General features: G+C 39.8%; 1 protein-coding gene across 2 annotated transcripts in view; it reads right to left on the bottom strand.

The window, feature by feature from the left end:
- CCDC102B (coiled-coil domain containing 102B) overlaps positions 1-20,381 on the bottom strand; it is an 83,962-nt gene that overhangs the window by 7,783 nt on the left and 55,798 nt on the right. For both annotated transcript variants that reach the window (XM_083746973.1, XM_083746972.1), the window contains one exon: positions 15,005-15,175. In XM_083746973.1, the coding sequence (XP_083603099.1) occupies positions 15,005-15,175 (171 nt within the window). The remainder of the gene's footprint in view (positions 1-15,004; positions 15,176-20,381) is intronic.

The raw sequence follows: 20,381 nt of genomic DNA, 5'->3' as shown, positions 1-20,381 counted from the left end.
TACTAACGTTTAAACATTGCTGCTGGGACCTTTCTTGACACCTTGTGGCTTTTCTTTAAGACAAAGAAAGCCTGTGGAAACCTCCTTTTGTGCTCTGGAACTCTTAAAGACTTAACATAGGGAATATAAGAACTTCAATGGCGGACAAGAGTTCTCTCCTTCCTTGAAACTTTGAAATACCCCCACCTAGAGGATTGTGGAGACATAGAGGCCTGGGAACTGTACTTTATTGTGACTCTTTGCGGTTAAATTGTTTACACTCTGGACTTTGTCTAACTTATGAAACAAAAGAAAATTTGACCTTGAACAGAGGCAGGTGTGGAATGAGTGGTACAGGGAGAACAAGAGCAGCTAAAGAAAAAGAAAAAGAAAAGAAACCAGGGCAACTTGTTCAAACAACCCTATCTCATCAACGAAGATCATCCGTCCCAACTGTGCTGATAGCACAGGAGGTGGAAATTGAAGAGCCTGCTGTAGAGCCTGCTGCAGAAGATATGGCAACTGGAGGATCTGAAATAGTCCTGAAACAAATCTTGGAACAACTTGGAATTTTAAATCAAAAAGTGGACAATCAATCATCAAAAATTGACCAAGCTACATCCTCTATTACTAAATTATCCGAGCAAGTTTCTCATCATACTCAGGCAATTGAAAAATTGCAAGGGGCAACGACTGAAAATTATAAGCTTGCGGTGGAAGCTAGTCAAAAAGCAGAACAGGCGAACAAAAAGGTTGATGAGATTAGGGGGGAAGTAAGGCCTCTGAAAAGACAGGTAGGGGAACAACAAGCCTACCTGTCATTGGTTGAATTGAAAAGTAAGGGAAATAACCTCAGATTAAGGGCTATCCCAGAATTGGAGGAAGGAAATCTACAGGGATTTTTAACACTTCTGTTCTCCAAATTCTGGGGGATAGAGGAAGATAAGGACTTTAAAATTGTGACTGCCTTTAGACTGGGAAAATTGATAAAGAAGGACAAGTCCAGAGACTGTTTGGTTATTTTGAGATCGAGAGAGGAAAGAGACAAGATACTAGGCCTACATTTCAAAAAATCTTTGGAGATAGAAGGTAAAAAGGCTGAAATTTACAGAGATATACCTAAACACCTTTTGGATCTTAGGACTACTTATACAGATTTGACCAAATTGCTGAGATACAACACAATCCCTTATAGGTGGGAGTTTCCGCAAGGACTATCATTTACCTACAAAGGAAGGAAAGTAAGAATTAAAACACCGGAGGACCAACAGAAGTTCCTACACGACCACGAGGAGGACCTCCAGAAAGGAGCTGCAGCTTCTTGGCCTCCACCACCACCGGGACCATCTCCAAAGCCTACACCTCCGGGATCTGGACCAACATTACCACCTCCGGGATCGGAGGGAAACCTAGACACCCCATTGTAGACCCACCAATTAGACCAGGATGTCGCTGCAGCTTCTTAGTTGGAATATAAATGGCGGAAATTCCCCGGAAAAAAGAAGAAAAGTATTTCATATTTTGAAAAAAGAACAATTGGACATTATTTGCCTGCAAGAAACACATGTGACAAGGCTCCACAGAAAAGTGCTAATTAATAAAAGACTAGGCCAAGAATTCATCTCTTCGGACAAAGTGAAGAAAAGAGGAGTGGTGATATATGCAAAGGAGAGCCTGTCACCGAAATTCTTATTCAAAGATGAACACGGCAGAATTTTGGCGATTGAAATTCAGACACAAGGAGAAAAATTTCTGATATTAGGAATATACGCCCCAAATGAAGGAAAATCGGAATTTTTCAGGAGGCTGCATGAGATTATGCTGGACTACCTAGACTACAACAACATCATCATGATGGGTGATATGAATGGGGTTGTGTCTGTAAATATGGATAAGTCGCAAAGTGCTAACATAACGAAAGATGGCAGACTACCTAAAACTTTTTTTGAAATGACTGACAATGTGGACTTAATTGACATATGGAGGGTTAAGAACCCCCTAGGAAAAGAAGGGACTTTCTTTTCTGAAGCTCATCTGACATGGACACGAATCGACCAAATATGGATAACTAGAGGACTGGCACCTAAGACTAGAAAGGTGGAAATCTGCCCAAAAACCTGCTCCGACCATAATGCTTTGAAAATGGAACTCAGACTAAATACAACCGGATCCTTCAGATGGAAAATGAATGACACCCTACTAAGGGATGAGAAGATTGTTAAGAAGGCCCAAAAAACTTTAAAGGACTATTTTGAGATAAATTTAAATACCACTGTGGAAAAAAGAATAATCTGGGACGCAAGTAAAGCAGTCATGAGAGGGTTTCTAATACAACAAAACACGATCAAGAAAAAACTCTGGAATGAAAAGAAGGAGAAGATATTGGAAAAAATAAGAGATGGAGAAAAAAAACTAAGATCCAGGCCCAAGTCGAAGGAAGTGCTGAGAGAAGTGAAATTTTTCCAAGCACAATATTTGAAATTGATAAATCAAGAGGTGGAATGGAGAATTAAACAAATGAAACAAAGATCTTTTGAATCAGCAAATAAGTGTGGGAAACTGCTAGCATGGCAGTTGAAAAAGAGACAAAAACTTAATACAGTTACAAATCTAGAGATTGAAGGGAGAATGGTACAGAAACCCGAGGAAATTAGAAAGTGCTTCCAGAGATACTTCAAAGAGCTTTATTCACAAGGGCCACAGAAAGATTCGGAGGTGGACCAATTTCTTAAAACCAACGGATTACAGAAAATACCTCAGGAAATGAGAACAACCCTGAATAGTAATATCACACAGCAAGAAATTGAAAGCGCCATTCAGAACCTCCAATTAGGCAAATCTCCAGGCCCCGATGGACTTACCTCCAAATACTATAAGGTTCTGAAGGACTATTTGATACAACCTTTGCTGGAGGTTTGTAACCAGATTATGGAGGGGAGGAAGGCACCGGAAACGTGGAAAGAAGCCTTCATCACATTGATACCCAAACTAGAAACTGAAAAGACTCAGCTTAAGAACTATCGCCCCATCTCACTCCTAAATGTGGATTACAAAATTTTTGCAGACATTTTGGCAAGTAGGTTTAAAAAAGTGCTTAATGAAGTGATCCATAAGGACCAGGCTGGCTTTCTCCCTGGTAGGCATTTGTTTGGCAACACAAGAAACATTATTGATATCTTGGAGCTTTTACAAACAAAGCTTAACACTAGAGCGGTGCTAATCTTTATTGATGCGGAGAAAGCCTTTGACAATATTTCCTGGATGTTTATGAAGAAAAATTTGGAAGGGATGGGAGTGGGGCGGGGGTTTGAAAATGGAATAGAAGCAATATACTCAGAACAAAAAGCGAAATTGATAGTAAACAATGTGGTGACAGAGGAGTTTAAAATTGAAAAAGGGACACGGCAGGGATGCCCCCTATCCCCCCTATTGTTTATTTCAGTTCTGGAGGTGCTATTGAACATGATTAGAAAGGACCGGTTGGTACAGGGAATTGAGGTCGGAGTGAAACAATATAAATTGAAAGCATTTGCAGATGACCTGGTATTAACATTGCAGGAGCCTGTCTCTAGTACTAAAAGAGTGTTAGAATTAATTTTGGACTTTGGTCGGGTGGCGGGATTTAAGTTGAACAAGCAAAAAACTAAGGTTCTAGCAAAAAATTTGACAATTACAGAAACAGATGAGTTCGTGAAAGAAACAGAATTAAATGTGGTTAAAAAAGTAAAATACCTAGGGGTGTATCTGACCTCCAAAAATTTGAATCTGTTTAAAGACAACTACGAGAAATGTTGGTCAGAAATCAAAAGAGATTTGGAAACGTGGTCAAGATTGAAACTTTCCTTGTTGGGCCGAATAGCAGCTATAAAGATGAATGTATTGCCAAAAATGTTATTTTTGTTTCAGACCCTACAGATCGTGGACAAGGTGGAACGCTTTGGAAGGTGGCAGAAGGATATCTCTAAGTTTGTTTGGCAGGGCAAAAAGCCCCGAATAAAGTTTAAGATATTAACTGATGCGAAAGAAAGAGGGGGATTTGCCCTGCCAGACTTGAGGTTATATTACGAATCCGCAGCCTTCTGCTGGTTGAAAGATTGGATCTTACTTGAAAACACTGATGTCCTAGATCTGGAAGGGTTTGACAACGCCTTTGGGTGGCATGCATATTTGTGGTATGACAAGGTTAAAGTGCATAAACTGTTTAAAAACCACATTGTCAGGAGAGCAATTTTAATGGTCTGGACAAAGTATAAAGACTTATTGGAGAGTAAGACTCCGAGGTGGCTCTCACCGGTGGAGGGCCAAGGCACGTAAGAGACCTAATATGGAAGCCAATTGGCCTAAATATGAGGAAATTATTGAAAAGATTGGAGACAACTGGAGGTTGCAGAGCTTGGAAAAACTAAAAAACAAGGTGCGAGATTGGTTGCATTATGCACAAATTCAAGAGGTTTTTAAAGTAGACAAGAAGGTTGGATTCCAGGTGGAAAAATCGAAACTAGAGACAGAACTGTTAGAACCAAAAAGTAAATTACTTTCGAGAATGTATAACCTGCTGCTTAAATGGAATACTCAGGATGAGACAGTCAAATCCGCCATGATAAAGTGGGCACAGGATTTGGGGCATAACATTATGTTTGAAGACTGGGAAAGGTTATGGAACACCGGAATGAAATTTACGGCAGGAAAACATTATGAAAATGATATACCGGTGGTACATGACCCCAGTCAAGCTTGCTAAGATATATCACCTGTCTGATAATAAATGCTGGAAATGTAAAGAGGCGGAAGGGACATTTTTTCACCTCTGGTGGACCTGCCCGAAAGTGAAGGCCTTTTGGGAAATGATTCATAATGAACTAAAAAAGGTACTTAGATTTACCTTACCTAAGAAACCAGAGGCCTTCCTCCTGGGCATGGTGGACCAGAGAGTGTCTAAGAAGGACAGAACCTTTTTTATGTATGCTACTACAGCAGCAAGGATCCTGATTGCAAAACATTGGAAGACACAAGATTTACCCACACTGGAGGAATGGCACACGCAGTTGATGGACTACATGGAACTGGCCGAAATGACTGGCAGAATCCGAGACTTGGGAGAAGAAACATTCGAGGAGGATTGGAGAAAATTTAAAGACTATTTGGAAAAACATTATAAGTTGTATGAATGTTAAAAAACGCACCTTTTAGGAAATTCTAGCTTCAGTAATGTTAAATTAAAGAAATGGAAATTAAGGTACAAGGAGTCAGAGATAGAATAATGAAACAACTTTATTGTGTTAAAATGAAAACGTACATGATTTGGGCCATAATATATTTGAAATTGGGTAACATGATAAAATGGAAGATACAATAAGTTATTGAAACAAGTTAACAAATTGCAGACGTTATGCATCACAGAGAATGCAGGGTTGGGAGGACGCGGGGAAGTCCAATAGATTTGGAAAAAAGAGTAAGAAAAATTTGTAACTTTCTTCTTCTACTTTTATAATATGCTCTTTATTCTTTTTTCTGTATTTCATAAAACTAATAAAAAATATTATTAAAAAAAATATAACCAAGTGCTGGCCCCTGCCCTTTGATCGATTCATATTTACGGTACAGCTGTACAGCTGCATACACAGCTTTGCTGAAGTCTTCAGTGAACAGGCGTAGATTGGGGTGGGGCAGAGTATTCATGGATTGAAAGCCACCTGGGGAACTTTAGTTGTTAGGTGGTATACACATATTTACAATAAAAAATATACATATGGATCATAAGAAGGGCTGGTGCACAGCAGCTTCAACTGATTCAGTCACCTATTGCATCTTTCTGACCCTTGAGAGAAGCAAAGACTGGAGCTCGGGAGCTACCCAACCATTGAAAATCTAGAGTTTAAGTACTATTGGGAGCCAACTATTCCCTATGGAGCGGGAAGAGGTCTTCCTGGATGAATGGGTTTTTTCCCCTTTCTACCTTTGTTTATTTCCTGCAAGTTTCTCTCTGCTTATAATTCTGTTTATTTCACAGAGTTTGAATTTGAGAAGACACAACCCCAGTGAGAAATGGCTAACTGGTTATCTGAATGTTTCCTGAATCACGAGTTTACTTTCAGAGGAAAATACTATTGTTTATGTGAAACCCAATTCTTTCTTATGTGTGATAATTAAACTTTGCTGGTAACACAGAATTTGTGTGTTAGTCTTTACATTAAGTATTAGGAGGTCAGGGTATTTATGCATGCCTTTCAGGTCACATTATTTAAATAAAGACTAGTAGCAGGGTCAAGATAGTTCATAATAGAGGTCTCTTTTTCTATCAAGTTATGCTAACCACTCTGTTGCTATGACCAACAGCCATAAACCATGCAAAAAATTGGCACAAACAATTACAACGGAAATACAGTGGAATATAGTAAGATTTTGATGCCTATATCAATGCACTTTTTTGTCTGAAAAAAGTGAAAGACATCCTTTCCAATATGATTTGCCATATTTAGTTGAAATATATATGAGCCCTAAGAAACAAGGAAATTGTACCACACGCAGCCAGGATAAATATTCTAGATTACTCGATGGAATTTGCATACTGCTTCCAATAAAACGCTAGGCAAATCATTGGAAAAGCAATGAAGTCTCACCATGATTTAAAAGCCCTATTAGGAATTGACAACTGAAAATCTGGAATGAAATCTAATAATGGTAAATCATTTATAACAAGCACTAATATTCTACCATGCACATTTTTTAATGGGGCTGCCACAGCATGTGTCCCCTTATGGCATCTTGCACAGCACAGGACCCATAACTAAACATTTCTGAGCACCCTGCATGTTCAGGGTGCAACTGAGCATGCATTCTAGTGGCGAAGTATATCACAATGCTGTTTTCAATGACAACTGATACAGGTCTGACTCTTTAATGAATTGTGTTGTTATTTATCCATTTTCTTTATGCTCTTATCCTGGGATAGTCTCGAAATCTGGTGAAATTACTAAAGCATGGTTCCTTGCAAAAAAAGAAGCTTGTGTTTGCCAACAGATGGAAAGCAGTCTGAGGCTTGAGAGAGCGAACATAATGGATGACTATAACTAATTCAGGTCTGCATCACTCAGGATGCCCAACCAGCAGATGGTTAGCAATCCCCATGGTTTTGCAGTCCCAGGAAGGTGGTGTAGTGAAGTATTTGATAAACCACCATACATGGCTGATATGGCATATTGAGCTTAACAGATCACAAGTGCAGGGTTGCCAGGGTTCAAACAGTGAAAATCTGGACAGATAAGTTGATGAGCTCCCCCCCCCCCGACATTTAGCCAGTTTCCACCCAGACACTGCAGCTGACTGCAGTATTCTGGATATGTCTGGGAAATTTCGGATGTATGGCAACCCTACACAAGTGATGCTGGCCTCACTGTAATGCAATACACTAGAGAAGTAAATTCCATAAATTGCACTCTGTTATGAGTATACCCTATATCTCATTTTTTGACTGTGTGGAATGTGTGTGCCCTGTGCTTCATGTATTTCCTATTGAGGGAAAACAGTTCCAGAAACAAAGGCTCCCCTCCTTTTGGATGCTTTGAAGAATTGGAAAACAGAACAAAATACAATTTCCTCCAGATGAAAGATTTAAAGTGATGAGTAGCACAATCTACCTTAGTTGACTGATTCACAGTAACTAGCCCACTAGATTCCATACCATTTAGATTCCATACCATTTAAGGCTATGCACACATAATACCCCCAAAACATGACATGATAGTGCCATTATTGCCTGCAGTATAAGCGTTGTTTCTTACGTTGTGATAAAGTCTGTGCTCAGTCAGGTCTTCCTGGTTTAGATAGCATTCAAAAACTGTGAGCCTGTTTGACTACAGATGTTACTGAGAAGCAAAAGCAAAACAACACAGTGGACCAAAGACTATAATGATTCTATATTGCCATATCTCTGAAAAACTACCATCTATACACAGCTCAAAGTAAGGAAACTGCTTCTAGTGACTTTTAAATAACAACAACTACTCTTACATAAGGCTACTCAATTGCATTGTCCTCTGGATGGCTCACAAACACAAAATATCAGCACACAATAACATAAAAGAATCATATAACAAAATAGCAAATTGTGACCTAAAGATTTCCAGCAGAGAGCAGAAAAAAACCCAGATAGCTTAAAAAAAATAAAAAAATACACAGCACATAAGCAATGGTTCAAAACAAAAATATCACAGGTTCTGTAAAAGACCTGGGAAGGAGAAAAAAGTCTTTAAAGTGTTTTTAAGAAACTGAAATTGATGTACTTTAATTTAATTTTATGTCTGATGTACCCCATGCTGGAATTGTTTGTCTGATGACAGATAAGTAAAGAATAAAAATATATAAAGAAATAAAGAAAATAAGGAAGGTGTTAGGTGAACCTATCAGGGGAGGAAATGCTACAACCAGGGTACCAACACCAAGAAGGCCACTTCCCTGGTGCACAGCTTCCTCAATTCACATGTTGAAGGCTCCTGGATTGGATATCCTTCAGATGATATCATGGTTTGGATAGGTATATGACAGAGAATGCCCTTACTTTTAAAGAGGACTTGTGGGCTATCATGAATAGTAAAACCTTCCTGTGTTTTATTCCATATTATTGTGTTTTATTCCATATTATTGTGTTTATTTTTTGGAGGGATATAACAGCAAACCTGCAATGCATCTCATTAGCTGCAATTTTAACAAGTTTACAGTCACAGAAGCTTTTTTAAAAATGGCATTGTTAGTGGAGTCCCTAAGAAATAATAAAACATTTCCCAGCCAGATGGCTCAGTCACACTAAAGGAGCTGAGAGAATAAAGCTCTGCAAAGTGGAGCAATTAAGAGAACTGCCAATCGGCATGCTACCTATCCTGTTTGTGACCTCCCAAATCTCTGAGGTTATTGAGAGAATTTGCAAGAAGCTGCATCTAAATGGGACCGGCTTAAATCCTGCTTTTATTTATTTACTTATGAATATGTGCATATTATATTTAAATGGACACACACACACACACACATCCTTACAAATTTTAAACCAAAGCACCCTAGGAAAGATAGCTCAATCATATGGCCTCAGCGAAAGTCCTGCACAAATGTATCCTGGCCTCACAACATTTTTAAAGAAGCACAATTAAATATTTGAGCAGAAATAAGAATTCACGTCAAAAGCTGTGAAAGTGATTAATTTCCTAGACGTGCCTGCTGTGCATTCGAGCTTCATAATTTGTCAAGGAAAAAGGACCATTAGGTGTGATTTATGAATTTAAAAAGAATTGTTCATTTCAGCTGCATCAGGTACAGAAACGTTGTTGTGAGGAATCTGCTAAACTGTTCTCATGTACGCACATAGGAATTTAACAATAAATGAAAGGTTAAAAGTTGGCAGAGTAAGCCCATGAAAGATTACCACGTCTGCCCCGCAGTAACCTTGTGGTGATTCATGAGATAGCCTGAACAGTTAAGATTTTGCTGTGAATCTAAGAGATATAAATGGTTAATATCTCTAAAACTTCAGTACTTTAGCATGGTAACACTTCATAGTATGGGGAGAGAAATGCTAATGGATCTGAAAAGGTAAAGATGCTCCATCCAACATGGGATGGAATAGATAACCTGTAGAAGGAAGAGCAGTAGAAGGAGAATCTGAAGAGCCCAGGAGCACAAGGCCCAGGAGTTTCTGAACAATGTGGGCATATTACATATGAGTGTGGGCATTCCACAATTACAGTAGGTTCTTAATAACGTTGGAGTGCTCCTGTGGTTCAGGCATATGTTGAATCCAGAAAGGTATCCACACATGAGAGATGTGCTAAGCATAAATAATTGGTGATTGAAAATCATCAAAAATTCTCTGTTCTATTCCCAGAGATAGGTGATTCTTAGAATTGCATGCTTAATAAAGATCCTTGAGGCTATGAAGAGTCTGATTGAGAGAACTTTGAATCAAAAATGTTTGTCTATGTATATAAATCTGAGAAAGGGGCAGTATTTTATCTGATGCTTATGTGGAAATACATGTCTTGGAGATCCAGGGCCAGAAATTACACAACAGAAGGAACATGGGCCAGCTTTCCTCAATGTTTCCATCTCACAAGGGAATTTATACTGGACCCTTAAGGAAAGAAGAAAAAGCCCTGGAGAAAAATAGCTGCAGAAATTAATGGAATATGCAGAAATGGTGAAACTTACCGAAAGAATAAGAAATCATGATAACAAACTTTTTATTAAGAAATGAAAATGGTTTGTTGAATATTTACAAACAAATTGCAAACAGATTAAGAAATTAGCAGGACTACTGGAAAAACCTGCAGTTTCTTTTCTATCTATCTATATATATATAGATTGAGACAATTTGGGATATGCAGGGAGAGATGAAAACAATTTTAAGGAACTGCAGAAAGAGAGGGAGAGAAGTTGAGATTCAAAATGTCAGAATTACTGTTGATTGTTTTCTGAAATGTTTTCTTTTTTGTTATAATTGAAAATTGTAGATAGATGATAGATAGATGATAGATGATAGATAGATGATAGATAGATAGATAGATAGATAGATAGATAGATAGATAGATAGATAGATAGATAGTAGATGATAGATGATTGTAGATAGATGAAAGATGATAGATAGATAGATAGATAGATAGATAGATAGATAGATGATAGATAGATAGATGATAGATAGATAGAGATAGATAGATAGATAGATAGATGATATAGATAGATAGATGATAGATAGATATAGATGATAGATAGATAGATGATAGATAGATAGATAGATATAGATAGATAGATAGATAGATAGATAGATAGATAGATAGATAGATAGATAGATAGATAGATGATAGATAGATGATAGATAGATGATAGATGATAGATAGATTAGATAGATAGATAGATGATAGATAGATAGATGATAGATAGACAGATAGATACTGAACCCTTATCCACTTGAATGAGTCCCCCACCCTCCTTCATTGAGAAGAAAGTTGCATGAACTGTTCTCATCATTGAATACCCTCTCTTCAATTCCTCATTCCACTTCCAAGATTGAGGAAAGACAACAGCAATGAAATCAAAACTATCCAACGTCCCTTGTTGGTAGAGAAGTGGTTCCCATGGAATTATTGACAACTTCTGCTGGAACCTTTCTAATATGGATGTTTGTTCTGCCAGAAGCTAAAGCATGTTTAGCCTTAGATAGAATAATCATGATCAGCAGGACCAGGTCTTGCTTCAGGAGTCAATGCTGATGAACAGCCTTCATACCTGCCTTTGTTTTGGCCAGCTTAGAAAGCTTGCTCAGATCCCCACACATTGGGGGTTTCTTAGGCACCTCCTTATTGGGCTTTATGGAGGTTGGGGCATCTATCTGAAGTGAAAGATCTGTGCACCTTGTGATCTCAAAGCTTCCCAAAGTCTAACAAACTGTAATGCCTGCTCATTGTGGATGGGAGGCAGAGTTGTAGTGCCGCTGAATTGACCCTGGGAAATACCTTCAAATGCAGGAAAGTAGGCCTGGCTGATTTTGACTCAAAGCTGGAATTGAAACAGCAGAATCTTAAGGATTCCAAGAGGTCTCCCTAAGAGATTGATCCAAGTCCTATGGGCCCTGGGATGCTAGCTGTGTAGAGGGGGAAGGAGAAGGAGAGGTATGTTGTTGGAGAAGCAGAAGAGAAAGCAAAAGTGTGAAGAACATCAGGTTGAGGAGAGAGACAAAAGAGAGCAGCAGAGGGAAGAAGAGTGATTTTGAAGGAAGGCAAGGGGAAGCAGAAGAGTGGAGAAGGCAATCAGGAAGACAAATGAGAAAAGGAAAAAGAAGGGACAAATAGAGCAGCCTCTACCACTGAAAAATAGTGAAACTCACCAGCAGGGAACAGGAGTAGCTGTCCAAGGAACTGTGAAAGTGACTTTATGGTACTGACAGCCCTAAATGGAAGTTAGGATCAAAACTTATTATATTGCATTTGGCCTATATGGTTATATTTGCTATTTGGTTATTCATTTCTTGTTATCTGGGGAACAATATGAAACACTCCACTTCAGGAGCATATGCTGGCAGTAGATTCCACACAGCTGGGCAAGGAGTCACCTCCACATCTTATCCAAACTCCCTCCTGCATATTGCTCTGTCCATTAAATATCTGCCTGTCTATAACTATATATTTGACCCTCGCCTTAGTTACTAAATCTTATGGCTTTACAGCACCTTAGCAGTTTTAGAGAAGGACATAAGAGAATAACTTTAAAACCTGGATTTTCTCTCCACCCTAGCTTGCTTAGTAAACTTTTGGCAAACTAAATCTATAGGAAGTTGGGCCGTGGTGGCATCATCAAACTGGGCTTCTTCGCCCCACACTGTTCACACTTTCTTAAGATCAGTGGCGTAGCGTGGGTTGTCAGCAAGTAATTTGCGCCCCCTAACCCATGGATTATAGTAAGGGCAGAGAGCTGCGAGTGCGAGCGTGCCCCCCGATGTTGCACCCAGTGTGGCCAGCCCCCCTGCACCCCCCACACTACACCACTGCTTAAGATGTCCCACTACTTGAATCACTCAACAGCTGAATATTGCCTCATGATGAGAAAGAACACAAATGAATTGTGATTTTCACTCTTGCTCAGAAAAGAGAAGACACAGCTCTTTGTTCCATGATGGGTAAAGATGAAGTAAGTGGACAATGCACCAAGTCTACCCCTTGACTGAGATGCTTTACCTCAAAAGATCCTTGTCAGGTGAATAAGAAAGAGCACTGTGGGCACCAAACGCTCCAGAAGGTTCTGGAAAGTGGGCTGTGCAAGCACCGCCTGCACACTGTGAGTCAATGCAAAGCCCATGATGGATAACTTGACTTGTTTAAGGAGCAGAATAAATCAAATTTTAGTATAAACGGTATAAAATGATACTGACAGTATAAAAGCAGCATGGGAAATTAAGTTAGGCAGAATTAAATTATCCCATCTGAAATTAAGCCAGATTCTGCCCTCAATTAACATAGCACAACCCCCAAAATCGATGGATGGAATTTGGCCAGAATTTGCTTGAACCCCTAATGCCATAGGACTTAATAATTAAGAGTGGTCAGGACCTCAGTTTTGTGCATCATCCAAAGACGTATTAATGTACTTTCTACTATAAAAAAACAACAATCAATATATTATCTTTAAAATGCTGACTGCTGCACAATTGCTTCCAGTTTTCTAAATTCCAAGAAAGTAGCATCTGACTTCTCCCTAAGTCTACAATAAACACCAATCTTTCACTTTTTGGCCAGTCATTGGATAAGCCCACACTATCAGAACTTTAATTCTACAGGGAACAAATTTAAGTGAATTGGTAAACTAGTGGCTTAAACTAGCTTAATCCAAGATGTAGGGAACAATCCTGCAGGCAGTTCCGTGTGCTGCAGTTCTGACTGAACAGCGCTGAGTATATTACAGCCGGAACAATGGGAAACCTGAGACTTCTCTTAAGAAAAATGTCCCTTGAATCTAAAAAGAAAGTCTTATTACAATTAAATGATGCATTGAAAACACCTAGCCCTCTTTCTCCACCCACCCACCTATAAGTAATTAAGCTTTTGACATTTTCAAGGAAGTCACTTGTCAGTAGGTGTTTTATTTCATAGCAGAAAGAAGCTCATGCAATTTACCAAACATATACATTTTTAATGGATCTAGATATAAAATTGAACTGGTAATTTACTGTCATATCTAATTGGAATATTTTTTAAAAAAATCAAGTGTTTTCTAATTATTGTCTACATTGCTCTTGGTATTAGTTTTATAGATCTTTAAGGCTTTGGGACCATAAGGCCTAGCTAGCTTGACCATAAATGATTAGTCCTTTTTTTTCTTTTCTTGTGAAAACCAATTTAAGTGAAGATGTGCACCATGCCCACAGGCCAACAGAGCTAAATTAATGAACCTTAAATGAGTTGTTAATTTTTTTTTTTTTACAGGCAAGTTCTGAAGCATGCTAAGTTTCAAACTACCGAGAGGCCCTGAAGCAATTTTGTACTTGCAAGTGAGTGAATTACAGAAGTTGGTTCTGGTCGGTCCAGTCATCCCTTTGCAAGGACACCACAACAAGATTTAGCAGAGAACTCCGCTGCTAAGGGTGGGCACTGACAACCATTTTCACTTCAGAGTGATTTTTGCTGTCACTTTTTGATGAGCTCCATGGGAATACACTTAATTTTTTTTTTTACTAATAGGGGTTTGTGGATGTGTCATCACAAGGGAGGCCCTGTGGAGATTGCCACTTTTCCTAGCATGGCTTCGTGCTTCTATAGCTGCCTCACTGGCAGAAGGTGGTAACGCATAACCTGTTAAAGGCGAAACTAACTAACTAACTAACTAACTACAGTGGTGCCTCGCAAGACGAAATTAATTCGTTCCGCAAGTCTTTTCGTCTTGCGGGTTTTTCGTCTTGTGAGGCATTCGTCTTGCGGGGCACCACTGTAACTAACAAAATCCTGCAAGAGGACCCCAGCTCAAAAGTATGTGAAAACCATCCATAAGACCATTCTTTGTAGAAGTTGCACATGAAGTGGCCCACTTTATGAAACTGACACGCCACAGTTCAATAGAATAGAATGAGCATCTTCTAGCTGATAATGGTATTTATTCATTAAAAGTAACAGAGATTTTTCAAACTAAAATATTATTTGGCCTGGTTGGGGACAAAAATTCATTGTGGTCTAAAATTATTTTCTTCTGGGAAGGGGAAAGGAAAAGTTAACTTGTAAAGGACTTTAAGATTGCTGTCACATTTTGCAGGGGAGTTCAGATTAATTTTTGGACAACCGGTTTATATGCAATTGATCTTACAAATCCAGAGCATTTCTGAAGCAGACCTGAGTACACACAGCGATGAGAGAAGGTACTGGTGTGGAGAAGAGAAATAAAATTGGTCAAACCATGGCCCATTTCTCTAGTAACCTTGATAACATATAAATAATTTGAAATGCACTGTCATTCATTTGCGTATTTAATGTGTACCTGATAACAATTACAATCTAAGTACCTTGCTTTCTGCCTCTTTTAATTTTCTTCTTAGATCTTCAATCCGAATGCTCAGCTTCTTTGCTTCTGCCTTATGTTGCTCCGCCTTCTTTCTTGTTTGTGTCAGTTCTGCCAATATGTCTTGGTCCTGCTTGTATAGCTCACCATCACTGCATGGCAGATCCACAAAGTCCTTATAACAAATCCAACATAAACACTGAATCAGCAGGGAAAGTAAACATGTTTTGGTGACTACATGTAGGGTGCTTTAAGAAATTTCATGCGCCAGCTCTGATAGTATGGTGAATTGCTCAGGTGCAATGCCTTACAAATCAGGGTAATTACACTTCCATACACATTTGCAATGGGCGTTTTTGGAGGCAAGCACCCAATTCATATGGTTAAACATAGACACTCACACATCCATCCATCTCTATGTGGGTTGCTGCTAAAGTGAATTTTGCATTACTCTGATCAACTTTGAAGAAAACTCTAAGAGTTTTGATTTTTAAAAATACTGGCAACATATTTCAGGAGAGTATACAAATGGAATGAATGTGATTCCTATTTAGGGACTGTGTTCCAAAGTATAATGATCGTAAAACACTGTTGTGAAGAAAAATATTGGGGTAGTTTATAATGGTATTCTATTGGCTCTGATGCCGGCAAAGGAAACATATCCATTGGTGTCTATCCTCTTCTCCTGCTGTAGCTGCAGGGAAATGTCAGGGTCGTCTATGATAATGTCAGGAGTACAGCTGTGGAAAATTAAATGACATTTTAATCAAGAGACACCAGAGCTGTTACAGTTATACTGAAGAATCTTTCCATCCATGCATTAGAGCCTCTGCAGTTCTCATTTCAACCCAATATTAAAATAAAGTTCTTCTGCCTCTGGAACATTTTAGTAAATGAAAATCTGTGCACACACCTGCTTTCTTCAGCCAACTTCTCATTTAAGTCAAGTATGCACTTTCATGACTCATTGAGCCTTCTCCTCAGTATTAAAGCAATAATAATTTCTTCATAAATTGCAAAGGGGCTCCAACCCAAACAGTGGAACAGCTAGCTCAAGGATAACCAAGCTAAAAAGTTTTGTTCTTGATATTACTAATGTGCATGGTATCTTCCAATCGTGATCATATTTAAGTGTTTTCCTCCTGTTGTTTTTAAGAATTCCTAGTGAGATTGCTTTGGAAAGGGATAAGTGCATTGCATAGAAGGATAGTAGCCAGAAGGAATTGGGGGTGACGAGTTATCACCAGAGAATCAGCTTACAAACTCAGGACATGGACTCAGACATTTGTAGTTAAAACATCAGGGGTGTGATGCAAACTGGACATTAAGGGCATCGCCTAGTGTGTTAGAATGTGGCCCCTGTGAAATGCCTGTGTGTGTGTGTGTTGTACAGGGGTGAATATTTAAAGCTCAGCCTGGATAGGATGGAGAAAAAGTCAAACATAAAGGCAGATGGGAAATACAGTGGTACCTCGGGTTACATATGCTTCAGGTTACATACGCTTCAGGTTACACACTCCGCTAACCCAGAAATAGTGCTTCAGGTTAAGAACTTTGCTTTGCAAGTTCATGAAAGGCCAGCACAGCTTTCAGTCTCTCTGCAGATGTATTGTTTAAAATGTTGATGAAGTTGTGACGCTCAATTTACCTGCTTCTTTTTGCCAGACTATGGGTGCCGTCAGGCCCGTGCAGAGTGGTAAGGTGGGGGGGGGGCAGATGGGTACACTTGCCCCGGGCCTCAGAGGACTAAGCCAGCCAGCCCCCCCCCCCCCGAATGGGACAGCCATGCAGTTGACACTTTTACCAATCAACATGCCATAAATATTCATGCTGATTTGAAGACTTCACTGTACACAAATGCAGCAGGTGAGGCAGCAATAAAATGAGACAGTGAAAGCCACCATTTCTGCAAGACACCATGCAGAGCCATGGAAAGCAAGAAACAGGGCAAGGATAAAGCAATGATTTTGTTTTGCATTATGCTCTATAGTCTAGCAAGCCCTCTTCCCCATTAGGGGCAATCCTCTGGTCACAGAAGGGAAGTTGAAAGATGACATGATGGCACTATAGCTTTTTTTGGTAGTAATTTACATGAGTAGATGGAACATTCTTTGCTCATTATTGACATGATTGATAGCTGTCAGCTGAAAACAGGTAGTCAAGTTAGCACATCTTCTCTATGGCTGCAGCCAGAGCACTGCCATACATGGCGGGTTAATATGCATGTGAATAAAAGGGCATTCACTTTATAGAAGACTATCAAAACTTTGAATATGAAACAAACAAACAAAAAGCCAGAGCAATTCAAATGTTCATGTCAAACGTAACAATAAAGCGGGGGGGGGGGGGGCAGCTGTAGGGGAGGCGATTTAATAATTAGATGGGGAATGTGTTTGTGTTTGGTATCAAAAGTCTTAAAATATTCCTCTCTCTCTTTTTTTTTTTTTTTTGCTTTCAAAATGGGGGAGGGCAGAAAGCCCCACTACATCCTGAGCCGTACCCACTACAATGCAACAACTGCTGCAGCTCCCTCCATAGTTACAATCAGCGTTAATTGCGCTGTTTTTACAAAGGCAAGACACAGTCGGAAGACAAATAATGCTCCACGGCTCAATAAAGGCGATGGGAAGACTCAGCTTCTATAACTGGAAACTGTTTGATTGCTTCACGCTGCTAAGCCTTGTTACACTCCAGCTGTGTTTAATAGGGAGCACTCACAAGAACAGTTATTCTTGCATGGAAACAAGTTGACTTGAGTACTGTATGTATTGACACTATAATCCAATCTATGGCTTTGGAAAGAAAATGAGCTCAAGTCATCAACTTCTGCCCCATTTCCCCCTACCCCAACTCACAAAGAAAATACATAAGCAGGAAGGCTTGGTGCTGCTTCTGAGTTTTCTGCAGCTCTAGTCAAATGGATTAAAGATGCTGTTGCTGCCTGCAGCCAAGAGGTCTAGAAAATATGCAGAGTGGCATTCGACTGACATTTGACATACGTTGCAAAATAGCCCAATACGTATTTTTCAGCAAATGCAAGACAGAACTCACAAGGTACTTCATGGGGGGGGGTTAAGATTGCTAAACATCATATAATAGATCTAACTTGGTTCTGAAAAATGAGTCAGATCAGAAGAAAAAAATTCCTTCCAGTAGCACCTTAAAGACCAACTAAGTTAGTTCTTGGTATGAGCTTTCGTGTGCATGCACACTTCTTCAGATACACTCTGAAGGTGCTACTGGAAGGAATTTTAAGGTGCTACTGGAAGGATTTTTTTTGTTTTGACTATGGCAGACCAACACGGCTATCTATCTGTAATCAGATCAGAAGGACACAGAAAGAGATTGGGCTGTTTCTCAAAGCTGCAAGTCTAATCTTATGGCTGGTGCACATAGTTTTACCTTATTTTATGCCCTTTCCTTCTCTCTAATTTAAATGGAGGTCACCATATCTGCAGCCTGGACCACCCCTACCAACTCTATGCCAGCACCTCAATTCTTCCCTTTCTTGCATTGCTGTGTGTTTCCTGCTTCCCTATGGCTCAAAGCGCCCCCAGTGAAGCTTGCAGTGAAGAGGCTTCAAATAGACAGCTGCTGGATGTTCCTTCAAACCATAGGTGTAGGCAATTTTAGCTTAGTGAACCATCATGTGATTTTATTACTACCCTAATAAATCCATTACCACGTTCTGAAACACATTACACTTGCCATTTCAAATATAAGTGCAAAGGAACTCTTATACTTTTGACATTGCTCTTTGGAATGGTTTCCTTTCACCTAAGCTGTGGCACTTAGAATCATAGAATGAGGATCATCTGGTCCAACTCCCTGCAGTGCAGAAATATGCAGCTCTCCCATACAGGGATCAAGCCTGCAATCTCGGCATTATCAACAGCACTTATGGTGTTTAGCGTGAGAACACTTTGTTTTAACTTCTGAATATTGCCACAGGACAATTGCCATTGTTGACATTTCCATTCCACCTTAAGGAATAGACATGGGATTGTTGCGTGTCACATGTCTGTTTGCATTCCAGCACAGTAAGCTGGAAACTTCCATTGTGTGTATAGCTTTTGCCTTTGCATTTTCTCTCTGAGACAATATGAGAGAGTTGACGTTTCTTTGTCCTGATTTATGATTAATAAATCTGTAGTTGTAGTATGCTTCCATAAGCCTCACGCCTATTCTGTGTGCACAGTGTGATCTGCTGATAGCGTGTCCTGGCTCAGAAGCCTGGGTCACTGATTTACGTCGGAGAAGAAGTGATGGTCTTCGCAGCGGGACGGCTGGAAGGGAACGGCCCAGCTGGGGCTTGCCAGCTGGCCTCCTGGCCCTCTGCATGTTGACACACCATACAGCAGAGTTGAGTTTCAGTTTAAATGAATAATCTTTCTTAATGTTACACATATGCACTGGTAGCTTACTGTCAACTGAAGAGGTAAATTTGAACTGATTAGCAAGAATTCATTCTCCCCGTTGTTCAGCACTAGCAATAAAATGTGTCCCCCACCCCGCATCTCCATCTTACTTCTAAATTAGGCTCCTGAGATTAAGAAAAGGCTCTCTCTGTGTGTGTAGGAAGAAGGAATGAATTTATATGCAACTAAATTTTCGACCGGGACACGGGTGGTGCTGTGGGTTAGACCACAGAGCCTAGGACTTGCCGATCAGAAGGTTGGCGGTTCAAATCCCCACGACGGGGTGAGCTCCCGTTGCTTGGTCCCAGCTCCTCCCCACCTAGCAGTTCGAAAGCACATCAAAGTGCAAGTAGATAAATAGGTACCGCTCCGGCGGGAAGGTAAACGGCGCTTCTGTGCACTGCTCTGGTTCGCCAGAATCAGCTTAGTCATGCTGGCCACATGACCCGGAAGCTGTACACCGGCTCCCTCGGCCAGTAAAGCAAGATGAGCACCGCAACCCCAGAGTCGGTCACGACTGGACCTAATAGTCAGGGGTCCCTTTACCTTTACCTTAAATTTTCGACCTGGGCTGAGTATGTGCTGGTGGTTCCCAACTCTAATGTAGAATGAACATATGGCTTCTAATGTCAAAAGAGATTTATTTTTTTTAAGATAGAGATCTCCTACCTTATTCACTCCAGAATATTTCATGAAAGCAGTTGCCTTCAAACAGTTTATTCCTGTAGAATTATGGGCTGTAATTCTTTTTACAAGGATCTCTAGGGTTCTTGTCAATTTTGCTATAAAAGTCATGTAATTTGTGACAGAACATCTCTAAATCTAGGATGTCTGGCAAAATCTACTGCAGAGGAAAGCATCTAAATATAACTTACAAGCCAGCTCTGTGCTCTGGGCTTAGGAAACTATGCACTGATGGAAGGGACACCCCCCCCACACAGACCTTCCTTTCTTCTGAAGCTG

Source organism: Podarcis gaigeae (assembly GCF_964106915.1).
Source record: "Podarcis gaigeae genome assembly, chromosome: 7".
In the NCBI taxonomy this organism is placed as follows: Eukaryota; Metazoa; Chordata; class Lepidosauria; order Squamata; family Lacertidae; genus Podarcis; species Podarcis gaigeae.
Note: the sequence above shows the minus strand (reverse complement) of the source record. Positions and strands in the feature narration are given on the sequence as shown.